The sequence below is a fragment of the Dendrobates tinctorius genome, unplaced genomic scaffold, assembly GCF_039654945.1.
Source record: "Dendrobates tinctorius isolate UK_male_01 unplaced genomic scaffold, ASM3965494v1 ptg000180l, whole genome shotgun sequence".
Classification (NCBI taxonomy): Eukaryota; Metazoa; Chordata; class Amphibia; order Anura; family Dendrobatidae; genus Dendrobates; species Dendrobates tinctorius.
Window position 1 is genome coordinate 793,772 of NW_027361847.1, and position 25,513 is coordinate 819,284.

The following is a 25,513-nucleotide window of genomic DNA, read 5'->3' on the forward strand; positions in this document are numbered from 1 at the left end:
TTACCCAGACAGTTTCCACAGAACTCCCAGTCTCTGAAGCTTCAATCTCTGTGCAGATATACGCGTTTCTAACATACAATGCGACACCCCCTCCTCGTTTATCAAGTCTGTTTCTTGCAAATAAGTTGTATCCTTCTAGTCTTGTATTCCAATCATGTGTATTGTCCCACCAAGTTTCAGTGATTCCAATGACATCATATTTCTGTTCCTGTGTTAGTAGTTCCAATTCTCCTTGTTTGTTGCCCATGCTTTGTGCATTAGTATAGAAACACTTTAGTGTGTGATTGGTTTCTCTTTCTCCAATATTTTTATTAATTAGATTCTTTCGTCTTTGTTCTTCCTTTCCACTTCTAATAGCAGAGTTCTCAATAGCATTTGTCAGGTGTATGGCTTTTTCTGGTCTTTTGCTTCCCTTCCCATGTTGTTCTAGTTTAAAGCTCTCCTTACAAGTGTAGCAAGGCGACTTCCAAATACATGCTTTCTAGTCTTCGTAAGGTGCACCCCATCTCTAGCAAGTAGTCCATCGTATAAGTAGTTCACTCCGTGATCCAGAAATCCAAATCGTTGCTGACGGCACCATCGACGTAGCCAGTTGTTCACCTGCAGAATCTTATTCCACCTCCTTGTTCCATGGCCATCCACTGGGAGGATGGAAGAGAAGACCACCTGCGCTCCCAGTTCTTTCACTTTCTTGCCTAAGTCTTCAAAGTCTCTGCAGATGGTTTCCAGGTCGTTTCTTGCGGTGTCATTTGTCCCCACATGTAGTAGCAGGAATGGGTAGTCATCTGTAGGTCTGAAGAGTCCTGGTATCCTGTCAGACACATCTTTAATTTTTGCACCTGGAAGACAGCACATTTCTCTTGAAGTTATATCCGGTCTGCAGATAGCGGCCTCTGTTCCTCTCAACAGGGAATCCCCATGACCACCACTCTCCGTTTCTTCTTCACAACATTTTTCTTTCTCCATCCAGGAGGACTCTGAAGGCGTACAAGGTTGCTGTTTGTCGGCTAAGTCTTATCCTGATGTATTTCTTCATCGTTTTCCTGCGTAAGAGCCTGGTACTGGTTTCTGAGAAGTATGGGTGCTGACTGCCTCCTGATCCTCCTGCTTCTCTGGGTCACATGTCTCCATTCCTCTGTTTCTTCAGGTGCACTTCGAATTTCTTCTCTTTCTGTAACATGAAGAGATAATTCCGCTCTGTCCAAGAACTCTTCACCTTCCTTAATGATCTTCAACGTAGCTAACCTCTCTTCGAGATTTTGCAACTTTTCCTCCAACAGGGACACAAGCTTGCATTTGTGGCATGTGAAGTTTGACTTTTCCACTGGTAAATCTGTGAACATGTAGCAAGAAATGCAGCTCACTAATGGCTCCTGGCCTCTTCCATCTTGAGATTTCTTAAAAACGATGAAAGATGAGCCAAAATTCGGCGCGCGGTTTTTCTGATTTCCTCTTTTCAGCTGCAACGGCCAAAACCCAGTGATCGTTGAGCTTGCGGAGACTCTTCACTTATCCCAGAAGGCACTGGGAATATGCAAATGATCTCCTCAAGACTCTTCCCCTGCAGCAGCACCGTCTAGGGTACCCCACTATTTCTAGACCATAAACGCAAAATGCGTAAGGTCCCCTTTGTGAGTGCACAGAAAATTACACTTTTTTTCGGATGGAGCTGAAAAAGTTAAAGAAAAACTTTCCACCTGCCCTGCAGTGGAAGATACTTCATTTTCTCACGGTTTAAACATTGACATCACTGCAGAGCTTGACAGATGTTGTAGACTTTGTCATGGATAGACATTAATGTCATACCAAGAAACTCTACTTACTACCCTCTACAATCAAGAGTTTCTTCACTCGATTTGTTCCAGACGTTAGTAGAGACAGCTCTGAAGTTAAACCGGCCAATGATTTCCTCAGTGATCCCTCTACTTACACATTACTTCCATCACACCCCACTGAAACCTACAAATGCCCCTATCTCAAATCTTGGGTGAAGGTATTAAGTTGGGGTCATGGACAATAATGTCAGGGATTTTTTATGTTCCAATTAGAAATTGTCCAGACCTGAATAAGATGCTTCTTTATTGGACATGCCGGCATGATATTCTTAAGAGTTTAAATAGCAAAGCCGAAAGGGTGTTGAAACATATTGCGTTTGCAGAAATAGTACATACAATTTGCTTAGCTGTTAGCTATCCTTATCTGCGCTACCAGAGAAGTCACGCAAGACAAGGAAAACCAGCTAACGTTCACAAAAAGTAACACCCAAAGGTAACATCCATATGTTTCACAATACGGAAGCTAAAAAGAGTTTCAAAGTCTAGGCAAAATAAATGGCATATGCAATCCTGTGTGTATACCGTATATATATACTCACACACATACACATGTATATAGATATATATATTCAAACAATGTGAAAAACATATAGCCAGCTCACCATAAAGGAGTTCCTCTTGATGCAGTAATCGGTGTTCGCCCTATGCTTTGCACGGATACAGGCAGGGAGTATGCCCCAACAAATAGAAATATGAGGAAATTGTGATCCAGCAAAAGGATGAAAGTTCACCAGATTTGTAAAAACTTCTTCTTTATTAATCCATTATGTCATAAAAAATATATGAGGAACTCCAATCAATTAGTAGCATTCCAGCAAGGGACTACATGTTTCAGCACTATGTGCCTTCCTCACGGTCCTATTTGAACTGAGCTCCAACACTAGCAATATATCCTCCTTTGTGGAACATATTCAAATGACCCTTAATTTAAAACAGTGGAACAAACCAATTAAAAACATCTGAGTAGATGGTTGAAACTCAGTTCAAAAATATTGCTAGAAAAATACCTATATTGAACATGTTTTATACATAGACAAATGATAGAAACATTTAGTAATGAATCAACAATAATATGGAATAACTGCCACAAAAAGCAACAATATATAAACAGATATGAAAAGATGCATCATATAGTAGGCATGATCTAAACATCAGAAACAATCACAAAAATAACTCTCAGAAGGTATAATATCATAGAGTAGGTTTAAGATAAAGATATAATCTTTTGCAAATTCATACATGAACTCTATCCCTTTTCTTTTCCTCTCCCTTTCCTCTTTTCCTCCTTCTCCCAACAAAAAAAAAAAAAAATAATTTTCTTTTATTTCTTACCCAATATTGTGAAATGAGATCCATTCTACTGTTCAGTCCGTCTGAACAGTAGAATGGAACAGCTGAACAGCTTCTTTATTGGACATGCCGGCATGATATTCTTAAGAGTTTAAATAGCAAAGCCGAAAGGGTGTTGAAACATATTGCGTTTGCAGAAATAGTACATACAATTTGCTTAGCTGTTAGCTATCCTTATCTGCGCTACCAGAGAAGTCACGCAAGACAAGGAAAACCAGCTAACGTTCACAAAAAGTAACACCCAAAGGTAACACCCATATATTCACAATACGTAAGCTAAAAAGAGTTTCAAAGTCTAGGCAAAATAAATGGCATATGCAATCCTGTGTGTATACCGTATATATATATATATACTCACACACATACACATGTATATAGATATATATATATATATATATATATATGCACATAAAAGGACTTTATTACAATTATTATAACAATAAACTACACAGATGGTTGGCATTGGACCATCCGATATTATCAGTGTTCCATGGTTTACCTAAAACCCACAAAGGGTTTTTCCATTTCCCCTTTGCCCATTCATTTTGGGAATTGGCTCTTTGAATGAAAATTTAAGCCAGTGGGTAGATCACCACCTATGACCCCTTATAATCAGAATTCCTGGATATTTAAAGGACCCTACCACTGTCCTTAATGTATTTGATCAATTTACATGGAATGATGAATATTGGTTCACTACTTGCGATGTTGTGAACCTTTATTCCACCATTCTCCATTTAGCGATCATCGCTATTAAACATCACCTGGTTGATATAACAATCATTCATCACAACTGAGACAGTTTATTATTATGGCTCTCCAATACCTACTACATCACTATTTTTCCATGCTCAAGTCTAGATTTTTTCTCCAGATCCCTCGATGGGCTAAAGATTTTCCCCATCACTTGCCATCCTACATGTGTCCTGGTGGGAGGAGGTGTTCATATTCTCCCAATTACAATCCATATTTTGATGACATAAACTGGTTTGGAAGATTTGTGGACGACGTTCTTTTGGTCTGGCAGGGCGATCCGTCTAATATTGAGGGTTTTCCATCATACTTAAACTCAAATGAATTCAATCTTAAATTCTTTTTTTTGGATGGAATCTTGTCTGGCGATTCTGATACCCATAAAGTTATAACGACTCTATTTAGGGAAAAGGTTTCTGGGAATACAGTTTTCCATCGATCTAGTTCCCACGCCCCTCATACTATACGGGCAGTACCCTATGGAGAATTACATCGTGCCAAACAAAGTTCCTCTACACATTCCTCTTTCGTGGAATAGGGAGCTGCTATCAGCAAATGTCTAATTGAAAGAGGTTACAATAATCTTGAAGTGAGACGTGCATTAAAAGCCATTTTTAATAAACCCAGACCCCTTTATCCCAAAATATGCGGCTTTGCTGTAACAATGACACACAATCTGTGATTACATTTTCGGCGGCCTACAGTCCACAAGTCAACCAAATATTATCACAAACCGAGATGACGCCTTACCCAGAATTACTGATAGCGGAGGCAGGTGTGTGGCCAAGAGGGGACTCGCCCTCACCACCATGCTGTCCTCCTAGTCTCCTGGCTTACTATAAAGAGTTTCCAAAGTGTGGAGGCAGCAGGTGTAATGTGTGCACAGATGGGCTGGACAAAATAAAATCCTTCTCAATATTCCCTACAAAATATCACTGGTTTTACAAAACTGACACAAAATCTGTGGTTTATTGTATAAAGTGTTTATTATGCCAAATCAGTTACATTCGGTGCACAACCCATAAATTAAAGAAAAAGATCGCTTAACACAGATCCAACATAAATGGGAACAATAGCTCCTATTCAGGAGCAGCTAAACATTTTGTGTGCCTCCACAAAGGAGACCTTACAAATTTTTGCATTTTTGTTCTAAGGCTGGTTTCACACTTGCGTTTTTTTCGCTATCTTTTACATGGGTGCGCATACACATGCGTTTGTACGCGTTTGTATGCGTATGCGGGTTTTTGTAGTGTGCGCTCGGGCGCACAAAATGCATACTGTTGCATTTTTTTGTGCGTCCGACTTGCCCCAAAAAACCGCATACGCACGCAATGCGGTTTTTTTTTTACAGCCAAACACCCATTATAGTCTATGGGTGCGTATACGTGCGCAAGGTAATGCGCACGTATGCACAAAAAAAGCACCCAAACCCGCAAACAAACGCACACAAATGCATAATGCGTTTTTTATGTGCGTTCGCACTGCGCACGGTGCGCAGCGCAAAAAAACGCAAGTGTGAAAGTAGCCTAATAAAAGTGGGATACCCCAGACGGGGCAGAGAAGTTTAATGATGAGAGAAGCCTTTCGGATGTTTTGTCTGGATACAAAATATCCAAAGGGAATGAAGTTCAAAAAAGACTTGTTTTCTATACATTGATGGTATACATCGCTTTGTCTTTTGTGTTTTCGATCAGCTGCTGTGTTTATATTATTTCTTGTGCTTTGATTGGATCTTGTCCTCTTCGCCTGTACTCACTCACTGACATCCTATGACTTAGGGTGCTTACCTCGCCAGAAACGCGTCAGGTTGTTTTTACTATTTTGCTTTTTATTTATTGGATAAATACATTTTTGCTTTTATCTGGCCGATGCACTGAGATCAAACCCTTCCCTTCCTGTATCGTTGCTGTGCTCACCAGCGGGATCGGCACCCTCCAGCGGCATTCCGTCAACCTCATTTGGATTCAAGCTGCATGCTGGAGACTCCCTGTTCCTCTCTCTTCATTAAAGGAATGTTGGAACTTGGCGGGAGCATTGGCGGCATTAAACCAAAAGGCATAACAAGGTTTTCATAATAAGGGATACTGTAGTAGAAAGAAGCACCAATAGGGCCTTATACGATCGAGATAACAGAATATAAATGAGTTCTGGAGTGTTAAAAGTTGTCTTCCACTCACCCCCCTCCTTAATCCTAATCAGATTATAGGTTCCCCTGAGATCCAACTTGGAGAACCATTTTGCCCCAATAACTTGATTTAACAAATCAGGAAGGAGTAGGGGGGTATGGGTCTCAGATAGTAATCCGATTTATCTCACAAAAGTCTAAACAGGGACACAGGCCCCCATCTTTCTTCTTAACAAAGAACCCCCCTGCAGGGAAGATGAGGGTCTAATATGTACCTTGGTTATTTCATGGCCTGTCTCTCAAGACCAGACAGATTGTATAATCTGGTCTTGGGGCGACCTTGCACCCGGAAGCAAGTTCCCCGGACAGTCATACACACGATGAGGAGGCAGATCTTGTCACCCCTTTTCAGAGAACACCTCCTCAAAATCAGACAGAAAAAGGTGGAATGTTTTTAGTGGAGACACTAGAGATAACAGCACCTAGGCAATTATTTTTGCAGAAATCACTACACTTAATTATCTCTCTGGCCTGCCAATCTATAACCGGATTATGCTTAGTCAACCAGGGAAGACCCAACACAATAGGAGTATGGAGGCCTTCCAGAAGGTAACAAGAAAGAAGCTCCCTGTGAAGAGCCCCCATGTGCAGGTTCACAGTAAGCACTACTTGCGTAAAATGTCCCTGACCGAGAGGTGCAGAGTCAATTCCAAATATGGGGTGTGCTTCGTCAGAGAATAAAGGAAACACCAAGGTCCCGTGTGAACCGAGCATCCACCATATTGGCTCCTGTCCCCCTATTCCAGAGGACAGATATTTTCTCAGTTTTTATACCAATAATCACTTCTGTGGGTACGATAGACGGAGGATGCACATGAGGAAGAGATATATGCACCAGGTTGTTATCCTACACACAACCTGGGATTAGAATTTTCAGATTTTTTTTGTGCTTTGATAAAGGACAGACCCCCAATGAAATGTTCTTTTTGACCACAGAAAAGACACAACTGCACTTTGCTGCAAACCACAAGAGACACATACTGAGGGAAGGCCGCTCCTAACTGCATTGGTCCTTCAGAGCACACAGGGAAAACCTCGGTTTTAGGGAGTACCCTGGGGGACACAGTCACAACAGGTCTATCCCTGAGGTGTCCATGTAAGAATATGGCCAGAGCCATTGTGACCACCAACAACTCAGAGGAGTTTCGTAAAGCGCTAGGGTGTCTTTTACTCTTTCAGACAGGCCCTGACAAAACTGACTTCTAAGAGCAGGATCGTTCCACCGGGTGTCAGAAGCCAATATACGAAACTCAGAGCAGAATTCCTTCTGCTGGATGATCTCCCTGCTGGAGCTTACGTAGCTTAGACTCAGCAAGGTAGACACGGTTCAGGTCATCATACAGGAGGCCTAGAGCCTCAAAAAAACACCCGAAAACCTGTCCAGGAGGGCACCTTAGGTTCCTGTTCAGCTTTACTACACACCAGACTAACAGTCTGCTGCTGTGAGACCCTAGGTTGCATGTCTGACAGTTCAAACAACAGACCCTGCAATGGACTGCGATGGGATCCATACCAAGTTCCAAAATGTGAAACCAGTGAAAATATTATGCTGAGACAGTCTTCGGTAAGGAAGGGAGGCCTCAAACTGTCAATGGACCTGGGACCCTAACTATCCCTGTCCTGGGGTACTCTTTAAGGTAGAGAGGCCTGAGTCTCCAACCTTAATGTGCTCCTGTTAACCCCTGATCTGTCCCCTTCTCCACCCCATGAGGCCTGAGAATGAAATATAACGTAAACAAGACACAAAGACAAAACGGATAACAGAAAGCAACAAACATACAAACACTCACCAAAGGTAGAGAAGTATATAGGAAAGGATAGGAGGATAGGAATGTACCAACCAAATGTGAATAAGACTATGAGGAAAGCATACACCCAAAAACAGCACGCAACTATCTCCAGTAGCAACAAGGATCTTCTATTCAGCACAGCATCTCCAGCAAGCAAGGAAGCAAAGTTTTCACTGGCAAGACATAGAAGGTCAAGCCAGGTTTTATAGGGAAGAGGTAATGACCCGATTAGAAGCAGCTGAAAATGGAGCTGCAAGTTTCTGACCACCATAGAAAGGATCGTTAACCTCTTCAGCACTAAAGGAAACCAAATCCATCTAAAATGGGACACAAGCGCACAGTCCAAATGGAAGATCTGCGATTCACAATACAGAGTGATCATTTTTAAGCTTAAATATTGTTCTGGCAGCACACCGTCCTGTGTAAACGTGCTGACGAGAACAATGCTATTCTCTGCGCTCAAAACCATCATATTAAGGCTCACAGGCTATTAAACCACTGCCGATCGGCTTCATTTAACCAGTCGGCGGTCATTTAAGTACCACGTTTGACCAGTGTAAATGCCGCCTTAGATCCCGGTACCTTAGTTTTCACATCCACAGCTCATCTCCACAGACATCCCTTTTGTTTGATCTTCTGCAGCACATACCGACATAGTGACCTTAACAATAAACGTGTCATTATAATACCGCCTGCATAGAAATATCTTTTTTTATATTTAAAATATCCAATACAATTTAGGTATATTTTTACATATTTTTCAATTTTTAAAATGACCAATAATATCACATACAAGCAGGGGCGGACACAGACAGCTTGGGGCCACTGTGCAAGAAATGTGTAAATGTGTCTGGGCCTCCTTCCTTTTATGGCAACAAAGCTATATCCACTGCTCAAAAAGATAAAGGGAACACTCAAATAACACATCCTAGATCTGAATGAATGAAATATTCTCATTGAATACTTTGTTCTGCACAAAGTTGAATGTGCTGACAACAAAATCACACAAAAATCATCAATGGAAATCAAATTCATTAACCAATGGAGACCTGGATTTGGAGTCCCACACAAAATTAAAGTGGAATGTAATGTCCTTAAAACAAGTCAAAATGAGGCTCAGTATTGTGTGTGGCCTCCAAGGGCCTGTATGACCTCCCTAGTCCCTACTGTACAACGCCGGGGCATGTTCCTGATGAGGCAGTGGATGGTCTCCTGAGGGATCTCCTCCCATACCTGGACTAAAGCATCCGCCAACTCCTGAACAGTCTGTGGTGCAACGTGACGTTGGTGGATGGAGCGAGACATGATGTCCCAGATGTGCTCAATCGGATTCAGGTCTGGGGAACGGGCGGGCCAGTCCATAGCTTCAATGCCTTCATCTTGCAGGAACTACTGACACACTCCAGCCACATGAGGTCTGGCATTGTCCTGCATTAGGAGGAACCCAGGGCCAACCACACCAGCATATGGCCTCACAAGGGGTCTGAGGATCTCATCTCGGTACCTAATGGCAGTCAGGCTACCTCTGGTGAGCACATAGAGGGCTGTGCGGCCCTCCAAAGAAATGCCACCTCACACCATTACTGACCCACTGCCAAACCGGTCATGCTGAAGGATGTTGCAGGCAGCAGATCGCTGTCCACGGCGTCTCCACACTCTGCTACATCTGTCACATGTGCTCAGTGAGAATCTGCTTTCATCTGTGAAGAGCACAGGGCGCCAGTGGCGAATTTGCCAATTCTGGTGTTCTGTGGCAAATGTGAGGCGTCCTGCACGGTGTTGGACTATGAGCACAACCCCCATCTGTGGACGTCGGGCACTCAGACCATCCTCATGGAGTCGGTTTCTAACCGTTTGTGCAGACACATGCACATTTGTGGCCTGCTGGATGTCATTTTCCAGGGCTCTGGCAGTGCTCCTCCTGTTTCCCCTTGCACAAAGGTATTGGTAGCGGTCCTGCTGCTGGGTTGTTACCCTCCTACGGACCCCTCCACATCTCTTGGTGTACTGGCCTGTCTCCTGGTAACGCCTCCAGCCTCTGGACACTACGCTGACAGACACAGCAAACCTTCTTGCCACAGCTCTCATTGATGTGCCATCCTGGATGAGCTGCACTACCTGAGCCACTTGTTTCGGTTGAAGAGTCTGTATCATGCTACCACGAGTGTGAAAGCACAATCAACATTCAAAAGTGACCAAAACATCAGCCAGAAAGCATTGGTACTGAGATGTGGTCTGTGGTCCCCTTGTTAGCTGTACAATTCAATGACAGTTGATGGAGCATGGTAAAGCATCTTTTCTAATGGAGGAGCTGATGGACTGGTTATCTGGTCACCAGCCCCTCCATCAGCAGTCATTTTCTATCTAAAAAGAGACAAAAAACTGACTTGCACATCCAGACTAGTGTGAATAGGTGCATTCCAGGAGGCGCTACCTCCATATACAAATTACAAAAAAGGTTGTACTCTATGATGCTAAAGCATGTCAATGTGAAATATGGGAAATTTGAATAACAATATGGCTTTGGAGTATTAGGAAAAATTATGAGACGCTTAGCATAAAATTTGGCCAAATATTATCTGCACATCAACCATCCTCAAGGTGGTCTGTCTGATGGGTCCCTGACCTGTGTGAATACCTCTCTAAGGCTGATGTCTGAATTCCTGGGTGAATGTGGACACCTCTGTCTGCAATGCCTACATTTATGGGTAAGTAGGAACCTGCTGTAATTAAAATCACCACCGGGTGAAGGGCGGAGTGCTCGGTCAGTAAGCTAATATACAAAAGACAAAAAAACTGACTGGCACATCCAGATTAGTGTGAATAGGTGCATACAAGGAGGAGCTACCTTCATATACAATGTAAGCACCATGGAATAAATGGCGCTATAATAATACATAATAATAATACTACAATATACAAAAAAAGGTTGCACTCTATCATGCTAAAGCATGTCAGTGTCGAATATGGAAAATTATAAGTCTCCCTTTCTCCCATACCAATCTCCCACACCTCTCATTGTCCTCCTCCCCCCGCATCCCATCATTGCACTCTTCATCACCTCCATCATTGCCTTCTCCCCCACCACTATCATTGCTTTCTCCCCCACCACTCCATCATTGTCCATTCCACCACCTCCATAATTTCCTCCTCCTCCGCTCCCATTATTACCCTTTCCACCACCTCCATCATTGCCTTCTCCCCCACCACCATCATTGCCCATTCCACATCCTCCATCATTTCCTCATCCCCATCATTGTCCTTCCCACCACCACCATCCATTCCACCACCATCACTTCCTCCCCCTCCACCTCCATTATTGCCCTTACCACCACCTCCATGATTTCCTCCTCCCCCACCATTCCCATCCTTGCCAATTCCACCACCTCCATTTCCTCCTCCCCCACCATCTCCATCATTGCCCATTTGACCACCTCCATCATTTCCTCCTCCACATCCCCATTCTTGCCCATTACACCCCTCCATCATTTCTTTCTCCCCAACATTCCCATCCTTGCCCATTCCACCATTTATTATTATTATTATTTTATTTATTGATATAGCACCATTGATTCCATGGTGCTGTACATGAGAAGGGGTTACATACAAAGTTATAGATAGATATTTACAGTAAATAAATTTACAATGGCAGACTGGTACAGAGGGGAGAGGACCCTGTCCTTGCGGACTTACATTCTACGGGATAATGGGGAAGAGACACAAGGTCAGGGGTGCAGCATCTCTGGTGGTGGTGAGGAGGCAGCCCAGGTAGTGATGGTTATTGCAGGCTGTAATCTTTCCTGAAGAGATGGGTTTTCAGGTTTTGTTTGAAGGATACGAGGATGGTGGATAATTGAACGTGTTGAGGCATGGAATTCCAGAGGATGAGGGATATTTGGGAGAAATCTTGGAGGCGGTTGTGTGAGGAATGAATAAGTGTGGAGGAGAGTAGGAGGTCTTGCGAGGATCGAAGATTACGTGAGGGAGATATTGGGAGATTAGTTCAGAGATATAGGGAGGGAACAGGTTGTGGATTGCTTTGTAGGTCAGTGTTAGTAGTTTGAACTGGATTCGTTGGGGAACTTGGAGCCAGTGGAGGGATTTGCAGAGGGGAGAAACAGGGGAGTAGCGAGGAGAGAGGTGGATTAGTCGGGCAGCAGAGTTGAGGACAGCCTGGAGTGGTGCAAGAGAGTTAGCAGGGAGGCCACAGAGGAGAGTGTTGCAGTAGTCAAGTGGGATGATGAGGGTGTGTACAAGAGTTTTAGCAAATTGAGGGCTGAGAAAGGGACGGATTCTGAAAGTATTTTTGAGTTGGAGGCGACAGGAGGTGGCAAAAGTTTGGACGTGCGGTTTGAAGGACAGGGCAGAGTCGAGAGTTACTCCGAGGCATCGGATTTCTGGTGCAGGAGAGAGCGTGATGCCGTTTACTGTAATAGATAAATCAGGTAGGGAAGATACGTGAGATGGAGGAAAGATGATGAGTTCGGTTTTGTCTACATTGAGTTTTAGGAAGCAAGAGGTGAAGGAGGATGTGGCTGATAGACACTCTGGGATTCTGGACAGCAGAGAGGTGACAACTGGGCCAGACAGTTAGATCTGAGTGTCATCTGCAAACAGGAGGTACTGGAAGCCATGGGACTTTGAGTTTTCCTAGGCCAAGGGTATAGATGGAAAAAAGTAGGGGCCCCAGGACAGAGCCTTGGGGGACTCCAACAGAGAGGGTGGGATGAGGAGGTAGTGTGGGAGTGGGAAATACTAAATGTGCAGTCGGAAAGGCGATCCAGGACATGGCAAGGTCTTTCATGCCAAGGGAAGAAAGAATCTGTAGCAGTAGGCAGTGTTTGACTGTGTCGAAGGCAGAGGACAGGTCGAGAAGGAGGAGGATGAAGAACTGTCTGTTAGCTTTGGCTGTAAGTCAAGTAATTAGTAAATTTTGGGCAGTTTCGGTGGAGTGGTGGGGGTGGAAGCCAGATTGAAGGTTGTCAAGGAGTGAGTGAGATGAGAGGTGGGAGGAAAGTTGAGCATGGACATGCTGCTCAAGGAGTTTGGAAGCAGTGATATGGGGCGATAGCTGGGCATAGCAGTTGGGTCAAGGTTTGTTTTTTTGAGGATGGGTGTGATGGTGGCATGTTTGAAGGCAGAGGAGAAGGTACCAGAAGATAGCGATAGTTGGAGAGATGGGTTAGGGCTGGAATGAGTGTATTAGTGAGGTTGGGGAGCAGGTGGGAAGGGATGGGGTCAAGCGCACAGGTGGTGAGGTGTGATTAGGAAAGGAGATGAGCAAGCTCTCCTTCAGTGATGTTGGAGAGGGAGGTTATTAGGGAAGGGCAGAGGTCTGGTATGTGGAGTGGTTGGGGTGGTGGAACAGTAAAGGTTTCCCTTGTTTGGTCGATCCTATTTTTGAAGTAGGTGGCAAAATGCTTGGCAGTGATGAGGGGAGTTGGAGGTGGCAGTGGTGGGCGAAGGACAGAGTTAAATGTGCTGAACAGTTGTTTTGGGTTGTGGGATAATGAATATTCAAGGTTTGGGAAATAGGTCTGTTTAGCGGAGGTGAGGGCTGATTTGAAGGCAAGTGTAGCTTGTTTGAGAGCAGTGAAGTTGTCTGGCAGGTGTGTTTTCTTCCAACGCCGCTCCGCGACCCTGGATGCTTGTCGAAATTTTTTTGGCAAGGTTGTTGTGCCAGGGATGGCTATTGATTCGTCGCACTTTGCCATGCGTGAGAGGGGCAACTCAGTCTATGGCTGATGTGAGGGCGGCATTGTAGAAAGCGGTGGCGCTGTTCATGTTGTGGAGTGACGATATGGAGGACAGAGGTTTAAGAAAGCCTGAGAGTCTGCGAGTGTCTAGATGTGCGAGGTTTCTGCGAGCATGTGCTAGTGGCTGGACATGGGGGGCAGGTGAGAAGGACAAGGATGAGAAAGTGAGTAGATGGTGGTCAGATAGGGGGAAGGGAGAGGTTGTGAGATTAGGTAGGGAACAGAGGCGGGTGAAGATGAGGTCTAATGTATGTCCATCTGTGTGGGTGGCTGTGGAGGACCACTAAGTCCAAAGGGTGAGGTGACAAGAGTTTGGAGGCTGCTGACTGGTGAGTGTCAATGGGGATGTTGAAGTCCCCCATGATGATGGTGGGGATGTCAGCAGAAAGTGGAGGAGCCAGGTGGAGAATTGGTCAATGAAGGCAGTGACTGAGCCCGCTGATTGGTATATGACAGCCATTTGGAGATTAGAGGGAGAGTAGATACGGACAGAGTGAACCTCGAAAAAGGGAGGATAAGGGAGGGTGGGGATTGGATAGGGTTAAAGGAGCAGTTTTTGAAAGGAGGAAACCCACTCCTCTGCCATGTCTGTTGACAGTGCGAGGAGTGGAGGTAAAGTGGAGGCCGCCGTAACTCAGTGCGGCAGGGGAGGCTGTGTCAGGGGGTGTCAGCCAGGTCTCAGTGAGGGCCAGGAAGGAAAGGTTGCGGCAGGTAAAGAGATCATGGATCACGTGGAGCTTGTTGCAGATGGAGTGGGCATTCCAAAGTGCTCCAGAGAGAGGGAGCAGGGAGGTGGGGGTCAGTGGCACAGATTCTAAGTGTGAGGGATTGCAGTAGTTTCTCTTAGTGTGACAAAGATAGGGGTGAGGATTAGTGGGATGTGTGAGGTGGGGCGGGCAGGATTGGGGGATATGTCACCAACAATGAGAAGCAGAGAAAGGGAAAGCAGGTGGGCGAAGGAGAGTGACTGACTTGTATTGTATTTCATTTGGAGAGGGCTGAGGTTAAGGAGTATGTCTGCAGATGATGCTAAGTAGGGGGGTAAGAGAGAGGGGGAGATAGTGGTTTAAGGGTGCAGGTGTTTGGGGATAGCGAAGGAGAATGAGAATTAGTGGAGCAAAAACAGAAAGGGCAAATGTAAGCATGGTTAAAGAGCAGGGTAAGAAAGGAAAGGCAAGTAAAATTAGAAGACAGTGATTATTCTTACCTTTCTGGCCAATTTCTGGACTATTTCTGGTATATTTCTGATGTAACACTTATGTCACACTTCAAATGATTAAGTTGAAAAAAAGAACTTAGTGGTATATGCTCCAATTGGGTCATTGGACCAGAATGTGCATCTCCCCATTGAAGTGCTGTTGGCAGATTATTTTGATATTGGACACTTCAAATGATGTCACATCTGAGCAAGGTCAGATCTGACCTATTCCATGCAACTTATACCGTTCAAATGTCCATGAAATGAAACCAGGTGAGAGAGAGAGAGAGAGGGGAGGAGGATGGAGCAGTAGTTCACAGCAGGGAGTAATTAACAGATTGCAGTTAATAAGACTTTTGACAACCAAAGCTGAAGAAAGAGGTAGAATAAGATGGAATGATAACACTAGGTGTGAGGAGCATGGGCAATATGCATGCAGTAAGTTTAAAGTATGATACATGGAATTAAAGTCAGGGAAAAAAGCAGCAGCGTACCAATTAAAAAACAGGATGAGGAGTGCATGGGGTTCAGGGGTGCAGTGGGTATTCTGGATTAAGAGAGTTCAGATGCACCATTTCCTCCTCCCCCACCACCTCCATCATTGCCCTCTCCTCCACCTACACACACAGACACACACAGCACCATTCACATATCTGCACATTCCCCTGCAGCGCTACGCATGCACACACGCACACACCATCACTCATCTCTACATACACACAAAAAATGTACATACAAAAACACACAGCACCGCTCACCTCTTCGCGTGCTCTCCCATCACCGGCAGCTAACTCTCTGGCACAGCCGGCCGCTGAATGATGACGTCGTCTAGCAGTGCTGCTGTCTGTGTGAGAGAGACAGGAAGCGCAGGCAGGAAGCAGGACAGATCGCTGCAGCTCTACTGTAATTTTCTCTTGTAGGCAGTGGAGCTGCCGGGATCTCTCCCTGCCTTCCGCACAAGAGGGCAATCAGGCCAGGGGCCCCCTGGAGCCTCAGGGCCGAATAAACAGGCCAGACTGCCCTCATTATTATCCGCCCAGCCGGGGCCCCCTCCACCTCTGGACCCCAATGCAGTTGCACAGGCTGCACATTCATACAAGGGACAAATACCACCACACCATGACCGGACTACATATTACCACCACATAGTGACTTATAATGCCAAATACAAGGAACAAATACCACCACACCATGTCTAGACCACATATTACTACCACAGTGACCGAATAATAGCACATACAAGGAACAAATACCACCACACCATGACCAGACCACATATTACCACCACATGGTGACCAAACAATAGCACATACAAGGAACGAATACCACCACACCATGACCGGACAACATATTACCACCACATTGTGACTGAATACTACAATACTGATCATTAATAAAAAAAAACAATACTATCACCATAAGTGCCATCATACACAGGAGATCCATCTGTACTTAGTATGAAATGTCTGTGTACAGGTAATACAGGGTTAACCAGTGACATTATACACAGGAGCTCTGTATATACTGTCAGTGTACACCTATAATGCCACATACAAGGAACAAATACCACCACACCATGTCTAGACCACATATTACCACCACAGTGACCGAATAATAGCACATACAAGGAACAAATACCACCGCACCATGCCCAGACCACATATTACCACCACATGATGACCAAAAAATAGCACATACAAGGAAAGAATACCACCACACCATGGCTGGACAACTTATTACCACCACATAGTGACTGAATACTACAATACTGATCATTAATAAAAAAAAAAAAACAATACTATCACCATAAGTGCCATCATACGCAGGAGATCTGTACTTAGTATGAAATGTCTGTGTACAGGTAATACAGGGTTAACCAGTGACATTATACACAGGAGCTCTGTATGTACTGTCAGTGTACAGGTAATACAATGATCACCCGTGACATTATACACAGGAGCTCTGTATATAGTGTCAATGCACAGGTAATACAGGGATCACCAGTGACATTATACACAGTAGCTCTGCATACACTGTTAATGTACAGGCAATTGTCATGCTGCAGCAATGCAGGTAGCTACAAGCTCCAATAGATGGCAATAGAGTGGAAGAGGACAGCACATCTGCAACAGCAGACATGCAGCGCTGCAGTGAGGCTACCACCAGGTGGCAGCAGAGTAGTCAAATAAGCAGAGTCAAAATTTAGACCATCACGCAGTACAAAGGGAAAAAACAAGCACAAAGTCAGCGGAGCGCCGGAGGGTCAATACCAGTCCAAAGCAGAAGTACCAGAAGCAAGAGACAGTCAGGTCAGAGTCAAAGTCGAGTCAAAAACCGTGAAATCCAAAAACAAAGGGAAACACGAAGACGGGATGGGCAGACAGGAAGGAACAGACATGGGCAAATGTTATGATTGAGTCACCGTAGGAGGCAGAAACAGAAATGCTAGCTAAGTCCTGAAAACCAGAGAAGTTGGCAACTATCAGATTGCAGACCCCTGAACCTTTCAACACAACTAGCAGTAGCCGTGGGGAGTTCCTACGATGACCTAGACCCCTCGATCACAGCCGGAGAGATACATAGGCCTAAAGAAGGAAAGGGGAAATCTAACTGCCCCAGAGCAGACCCCAAAGCAATAGGCAGCCCCCCACATATACTGACGGTGAAGCAAGATGAAAACACTTAGACAGAAAGACAGGCTGAGCAAAGACGGGGCCCAAAAACTACCTAGATAGGAACGGATAGGAAGGCTGCTGTCTGCAATCTGCCAAAACCCTATCTGAGACAAAAGCCAACAAGCTGATATAAAAATGGCCCTGAAGCAACTAAGCTTCAAAAACTAAATCAGCACTCAGGTACTTTCAGAAGACAGAGCTCACGGAACACTGCACACTCCAGCAGGGAGTGGCAGAATCCAAAAAGCAAGAAAAACAAAAACAAATCTTAGATGCAAAAAGGCAAAACAGAAAACTTAGCTTTAGGAGAGCAGGAATCAGACTGGTGTCCAAGAGTCCACAGAGAAATCACCCGCAGGGCAGAAAGGGCGTAGGCTGCCTTAAATCCAGTCAGTGACTCCACTCAGCCAATCGTCTTCATTAGTCCCAGGTGCCTGATAATCAGGCTCACTACCTTCCTTCACTAGAATAGGGAGTTCACCAGGCCTCAGTGACGGAGGGGAAAATGAACTCACAACAGGCAAAGTCAGTAAGCACAGCAGGACAAATCAGGGTACTACCAGAGTCAGATACTCACGCCGTAGGCAGAAAATACAACTGACATCACCTGCAGAACACAGCGGGAAGAAATAGCAGACCTGAAAACAAAACGAGGCAAGGTAAAGTTAACCCCTGACATGATCAAACCAGGAAAGGGGCACACAGGACTCAAAACCTGGTTTGGATCATGACAGTACCCTCCTCTCAAGGGGAGCCACTGGACACCCAGGTTTACTAGAACAATGTGCATGAAACACCCGAACCAGACGATCAGCATGGACGGATCGCGCCGGAACCCAAGATCTATCTTCAGGACCGTAACCCCTCCAATGGACCAATTACTGAAGTGAACTGCGAACCATCTGAGAATCGACAATCCGTTCAACTTCATACTCAGTTTGACCACTCACAGAGACAGGAGGCAGAGGGGGTGGAGACCCAGCAGAGGAAGGTACACATGGCTTAAGAAGGGACTTATGGAATACATTGGGTATCCGAAGCGACGGGGGTAAGAGTAAATGGAAGGCAACTGGGTTGATAACCTCAATGATCTCGTAAGGACCAATAAACTTAAGACCCAGCTTAGGCCTGTTTCACACTTCCGTTTTTTCAAATCCGTCAAAATCCGTTGGTTTCCGTAAAAAAACGGATCCGCCATTTTTTTGCAGGATCCGTTTTTTTTGTCCCATAGACTTCCATTAGTGGTTACCGCGGATCCGTCAAAAAAACGGATCCGTTTTTTTAAAAACGGATCCGTTTGCATCAGTTTCCGTCAAAAAAACGGAAACGGATCCGTTTGGCGGACACAAAAACGGAAGTGTGAAACAGGCCTAAACAGAATGAACCTTCAGACGTATGTTCCTGGTAGACAACCACACCTTGTCTGCCACCAGCAACTTAGGTCCCACAGATCGTGGCTTATCAGCAAAATGTTTTTGTTTGCCCTGAGCCACCACAATGTTCTTCTGAACCTCCCTCCACACCTCCTAAAACTGTTGAACCGCCGGATCAGCCCACGGACACCAAATCCAGTCTGGAAAATTCACCAAAATAGGGGTGAAAACCGTAGTTACAGAAGAACGGAGAGGAACCAGTGGACTGATTAACCAGATTATTAAATGGGATCTCAGCCACCGGCAGGGAGGAACACCAATCCTCTTGCTGAGATGTGACAAGACACCGCAAAATTTGTTTAAGAGACTGGTTGGTCCTCCCCATCTGCCCGTTGGTTTCAGGATGGTAGGCTGAGGAGAAGGTCAAGCCAATACCAAATCTCTTACAAAATGCCCTCCAGAACTTGGAGACAAATTGTATCCCTCTATCAGACACCAAATTCAGAGGCACACCAACCGCACAACATGCTCAATAAATAACTTGGACAAGGTTTCCGCGTTAGGTACTCCTGCCAACGGTCCAAAATGCGCCCATTTACTAAGTCTGTCAACCTCCACCCAAACCACAGTCTTGCCATTGGAAGGAGGGAGGTCACTGATAAAATCCATGGACAAATGAGTCGAAGGTCTATCCAGAATTGGCAATGTCACCAATACCCCGGCCGGATGGTTATGGGAGCTTTTAGCACAGGCACACGAATCACAATCAGACACAAACATGGTTATGTTAGAAGACATGGAGGACCACCAGAACAGTCTAGCAATAGCTCTCCGGGTAGCTGAGACTCCTGGATGCACACTAAGAGCAGAGTCATGAATCTCCCGGAGAACCCTCAACCGATACTGCATAGGCACGAAGATCTTATCAGGCAATGACGGAGGAGCAAGAGACTGAGCCTCACGAATCTCCCACTCCAATTTGGAGGACACCCCAGCAACGACCACCCCCATGCTGAAGAATGGAGGAAGGAGGATCAGGAGGTGATTCCGGATCCAAACTGCGAGACAAGGCATCGGCCTTGACATTCTTGGAACCAGGCCGAAAGGTGATGGAAAAATGAAAACGTGTAAAAAAAAAAGCGACCACCTCGCCTGTCTAGAAGTTAAGCGTTTAGTCGACTCAATGTAGGACAGGTTCTTGTTGTCTGTAATCACCGTAATCCGATGAACAGCCCCCTCCAAAAAGTGCCTCCATTCTTCAAAAGCCAGTTTTATGGCTCAGGGTGTGTGCACACGTTGCAGATTCTGCTGTGGAATTTTCCGTGCAGATTTTGCCAAACCCGCAGGTAAAATGACCTGGATTTTACCTGCAGATTTAGTGCAGTTTTTGTGCGGATTTCCCCTGCAGTTTTACACCTGCGGATTTCTAGAATGGAGCAGATGTAGAACTGCACAAAAGAAGTGACATGCTGCAGTTTTAAATCTGCGCGGAAAAATCTGCATCATGTGCACAGCATTTTTTGTTTTACATAGCCTTAAATGGTACTGTACATCACTTGCAGTTCTGCTGCAGAACTGCAGAAGAATCCGCACTGTGTGCACATACCCTCAGAGGTGAGAAATGCTGTTTTCCACTCATCCCCCTCCCAAATACGGATAAGATTATATGGTCCCTGAAGGTCTAACTTGGAAAACCACTTAGCCCCAGACAATTGGTTGAAATGATCTGGGATAAGCGGCAGAGGGTAGGTATTTCTCACAATAATCTTGTTCAGTTCCTGAAAATCGAGGCAAGAGTGAAAATCACCATCTTTTTTCTTAACAAAAAAAATCCAGCAGCCACAGGAGAGACAGAGGGACGGATGTGTCCTTTACATAAACTTTCAGAGACATACTCTTTCATAGCGGAATGTTTCGGTCCGGAAAGATTGTACGGACGAGCCTTGGGCAATTTAGCACCAGGAACGAGATTGGTAGCGCACTCATAGGAGCGATGTGGTGGCAAAACCTCAGCCTCTTTTTCAGAGAACACGTCCTTAAAATTTTTCAGATACTCCGGAATACCCTCTAGATTAACAGATGACACCAGTACATGTCAAACGCTGACAGCGCATTTAACATGCACATCTGGCAATCGCGCCGTAAATTCACCCATCGGTGATCGCGGGTCGTTGATGGGTTGGCATGACAACCAGAGGTCTCCTGGAGACCTCTATGGTTGTCACTGCCGGATTGCTATAAGTGCCGCCCTGTGGTGGTCATAGCATGTGAGGTATTCTGCTAGATACAGTGGGGAAAAAAGTGAAGACTTACAGAAAACGTTTGACCTCTGTCATTGTCAACAAAGGATATATAACTAACAAAATATTGAGAAGAATTTTTGTTAATGACCAAATACTTATTTTCCACCATAATTTGCAAAATAAATCTTCCCAATTCAGACAAGGTGATTTTCTGGATGTGTTTTCCCATTGTGACTCTCATAGTCGTGGTCGACCTATGATGCCAATTACAGGCCGCTCTCATCTTTATAAGGGGGAGAACTTGCCCAATTGGCGGCTGACTAAAGACTTTCCTTCCCCACTGTACAGGAGATCTGATCATCGCCTGTATGTAGCAGAGGCGATCGGGTTATGGCAGCTTCTAGTCTCCCATGGAGACTACTGAGGCATGCAAAAGTGAAAAAAAAGGTTTTACAAATATAAAAAAAATTAAAGTTCAAATCACCGCCCTTTCACCCCATGCAAAATAAAACAATTAAAAAAAAAAAAAATCACACCTACACATATTTGGCATCACCGCATTCAAAATCGCCCGATCTATCCATAAAAAAAGGATAAACCCGATCTCTAAACGGCGGAGCCAGAAAAAAAGCAAAACGCCAGAATTGTGTTTTATTGGTCGCTGTGACATTGCATTAAAAGGAAATAGCGGGCGATCAATAGATCGTATCTGCACCAAAATATCATTAAACAAAGTCAGCTCAGCGCGCAGAATATAATCCCTCACCCAACCGGAGATCACGAGAAGTGGAGACGCTGCGGGTCTCGGAAAATGGCGCCATTCTTTTTTTTTTTTTTTTTTAAAGTTTGGAATTTTTTTCACCACTTAGATAAAAACCATAGTGGACACGTTTGGTGTCTGTGAACTCGTAACGACCTGGAGAATCATAACGGCAGGGCGGTGTCAGCATTTAATGGACCTAGTAAAAAAAAGCCAAACAGAAAACAGCTGGCAGATTGCACTGTTTTGCAATTTCACTGCACTTGGAATTTTTTTCCTGTTTTTCTGTTACACAACATGGTAAAACCAATGGTGTCGTTCAAAAGTACAACTCGTCCCGCAAATAATAAGCCCTCACACGGCCATAGTGACGGAAAAATAAAAAAGTTATGGCTCTGGGAAGAAGGGGAGCGAAAAACGAACGCGTGCGCCGGTCATGAAGGGGTTAATGTCCTCACACCTCTGAGGCCGTCACAGACAGTGTACTGACAGTGCGCTCCCTCGGGATCGCGTCTACAGGGGGCTGAAGACTAATGCACCGCGCACGCTGCAGGCTGATAGCTTACAGTTACAAACCTTCACACAGACCAGATATCATACAGAATCCCGGTAAGATCCGTCCTCATGTCTGCGCTATCCCCAAATAAAAGCAGAGACACCAAACACCACAGAAACAGTAACCGGAGTCCACGTGTGAGGTGTTCCCGGTACAACCAGTATGGAGGACACAGCGCGGGGCGCCCCGGAGTCAGGGTAACGACCTGACCCCGCCCCCAGGTCACATGTCAATGACGTCACCACATGTCCTTCACCACTTCTCTCCTGACCCCGCCCCCTAATCACATGACGGTGACGTCACCTCAGGTCCTTCACATCTCTCCTGAGCCCCGCCCCCTGGTCACATGACGGTGACGTCACCACAGGTCCTTCACCACTTCTGTCCTGAGCCCCGCCCCCTAGTCACATGACGGTGACGTCACCACAGGTCCTCCCGCGCTCAGTGCAGCCGCTCCGTCCCGGGTGTGCGCAGCTCGTGTTCTCTGCGGTCAGCCAGCAGCAGATTTCCGGTTCCCGCCATTCCGGTGAGATGACAGGAGGGTTTGTGGTGAATCTGTGAGAGGAGAGTGTGGGGGGAGATCAGAGCTGTTCCTGTGGAGGCTCCTGCTCCATGTGACTGCGGCTCCTCAGTGTTGGGGACGGGCAGCATTGTATGGGGGATGTGCAGCGTCTCCTCCTCACCTCACGGCCCCCGCTGGAGGTGGAGTTACCACGGTGACCGTCCCCCGCTGGAGGTGTAGTTACCACGGTGACCGTCCTCCGCTGGCGGTGTAGTTACCACGGTGACCGTCCTCCGCTGGCGGTGTAGTTACCACGGTGACCGTCCTCCGCTGGCGGTGTAGTTACCACGGTGACCGTCCTCCGCTGGCGCTGTAGTTACCACGGTGACCGTCCTCCGCTGGCACTGTAGTTACCACGGTGACCGTCCTCCTCCTACGAGGCTGATAATGAGCGGTCAGATCGGCGGAGGAGGCCGCGGTGGAGTTTTGTGGCTTCTCCTCCAGATTCTTCCTGATAAATGTTGATATTTGGGCAGAATTTAGTGATTGTCGTTCTCTCATCCCCTGTGATTTCCATCTTCTCCTTCATCATGAAGACGCCGGCAGGACGAGATCCCTCCAGCTGATCCAGTGCTCATCCCTCCTCCTCCTGAATGACACCCGAGGATGGACGAGGACAGGGATGAGACCACCAGGAGATTATTCCACTGCGCCCTGGAGATCATCTCCCTGCTGAGCGGAGAGGTAACTCCTCTACATTTCTATCAGCTTTATTGTGTGATGTGACGAGTCCGACACCGGGAAGAGGAAATCCAGAATAGGAGAGAAGGATTCTTTACTGTAAGAGCAGGGATTCTGTGGAGCTCTCTGCCCGGAGGAGTTGTCATGGGGATTCCCTGTAAGAGCTGTAGAGGGGCCGGGATGTCTGTCCGGAGTGTAATAATATTCCCGGTTATGGCCCCAGATTACTGGAGACGGTTATTGATCCCGGGATTTCTACTGATTGTCAGATCTGGAGTCGGGAAGGAATTCTTCTCCCTAAGTGTCTCTCTCCATACACAGGATTACACAATAGTGAGGAAGACACCGGGGGGCTGTGTGACTCCCATCATCCATCTCCAGGAGTCAGGAGGGCGGAGCCCGGGCCCCATCACAGAGCCTCCCCCGCACTCCCCGATACATGAGAGGAACAAGAAGATCCTGGAGCTCAGCAACAAGATGATCGAGCTGCTGAGCGGAGAGGTGACTGCTGGGACATTATACAGGACTGGAGGATTCTGGGTGATGAACGGAGAGGTGACTGCTGGGACATTATACAGGACGGCACTGGAGGATTCTGGGTGATGAGAGGAGAGGTGACTGCTGGGACATTATACAGGAGGGGACTGGAGGATTCTGGGTGATGAGCGGAGAGGTGACTGCTGGGACATTATACAGGACGGCACTGGAGGATTCTGGGTGAGGAGAGGAGACTGCTGGGACATTATACAGGACGGCACTGGAGGATTCTCGGTGATGAGCAGAGAGGAGACTGCTGGGACATTATACAGGAGGGGATGGAGGATTCTGGGTGATGAGCGGAGAGGTGACTGCTGGGACATTATACAGGACGGCACTGGAGGATTCTGGGTGATGAGCGGAGAGATGACTGCTGGGACATTATACAGGACGGCACTGGAGGATTCTGGGTGATGAGCGGAGAGGTGACTGCTGGGACATTATACAGGACGGCACTGGAGGATTCTGGGTGATGAGCGGAGAGGTGACTGCTGGGACATTATACAGGACGGCACTGGAGGATTCTGGGTGATGAGCGGAGAGGCGACTGCTGGGACATTATACAGGAGAGCACTGAAGGATTCTGGGTGATGAGTGGAGAGGTGACTGCTGGGACATTATACAGGACAGCACTGGAGGATTCTGGGTGAGGAGCGGAGAGGTGACTGCTGGGACATTATACAGGAGGGCACTGGAGGATTCTGGGTGATGAGCGGTGAGGTGACTGCTGGGACATTATGCAGCACTGGAGGATTCTGGGTGATGACAGTGTCGTTGTTGTCAGGTTCCTATAAGGTGTCAGGACGTCGCTGTCTATCTCTCCATGGAGGAGTGGGAGTATTTAGAAGGACACCAGGATCGGTACCAGGCCGTGATGATGGAGGAGCGCCGGCCTCTTACACCACGAGGTGAGCAGCGAGGCTCCTTGTTGGCTCCGGTGGATGTGATGACGTCTCTCCGGCGTAGTCCTATAATAGAGGAGTTTTCTCCAGACTTGCTCTGGTTTTCTCTACATTTTCTCCGTCTGACAACAGCTTTCATTTCCCTGATTATTTTCTTCTGATCTGTGAGTCGCGGTTTCTCCGCTGTCGTCTCGTCTTCATCAGTCTTGAGTCTTCGTTCTCTTCTTTCAGAATCTTTCTCCTTCCTTAGAGCATCGGTCACATTTTGTCTGCAGATGTCTCGTCCTTCTCTCCGTTCTCTCCTGTGAGTTCTTTCGGTCCCTAAGTCTGTCGTGGATTATTACTCGGCAGAGTTGG

The 25,513-nt window shown here is 46.1% G+C and overlaps 1 protein-coding gene across 2 annotated transcripts in view; it reads left to right on the plus strand.

The window, feature by feature from the left end:
• The window catches only part of LOC141054903 (oocyte zinc finger protein XlCOF8.4-like), a 206,272-nt gene that overhangs the window by 154,534 nt on the left and 26,225 nt on the right, over nucleotides 1–25,513 (plus strand). Inside the window, exons 1-4 of one of the 2 annotated variants that reach the window (XM_073551801.1) lie at nucleotides 22,899–23,000; nucleotides 23,573–23,720; nucleotides 24,039–24,218; nucleotides 25,039–25,162. In XM_073551801.1, the coding sequence (XP_073407902.1) occupies nucleotides 23,643–23,720; nucleotides 24,039–24,218; nucleotides 25,039–25,162 (382 nt within the window). In that variant the 5' untranslated portion in view covers nucleotides 22,899–23,000; nucleotides 23,573–23,642. Of the gene's footprint in view, nucleotides 1–22,898; nucleotides 23,001–23,572; nucleotides 23,721–24,038; nucleotides 24,219–25,038; nucleotides 25,163–25,513 lie in introns of those variants that run through there. The other variant, XM_073551802.1, reaches the window with a different exon arrangement.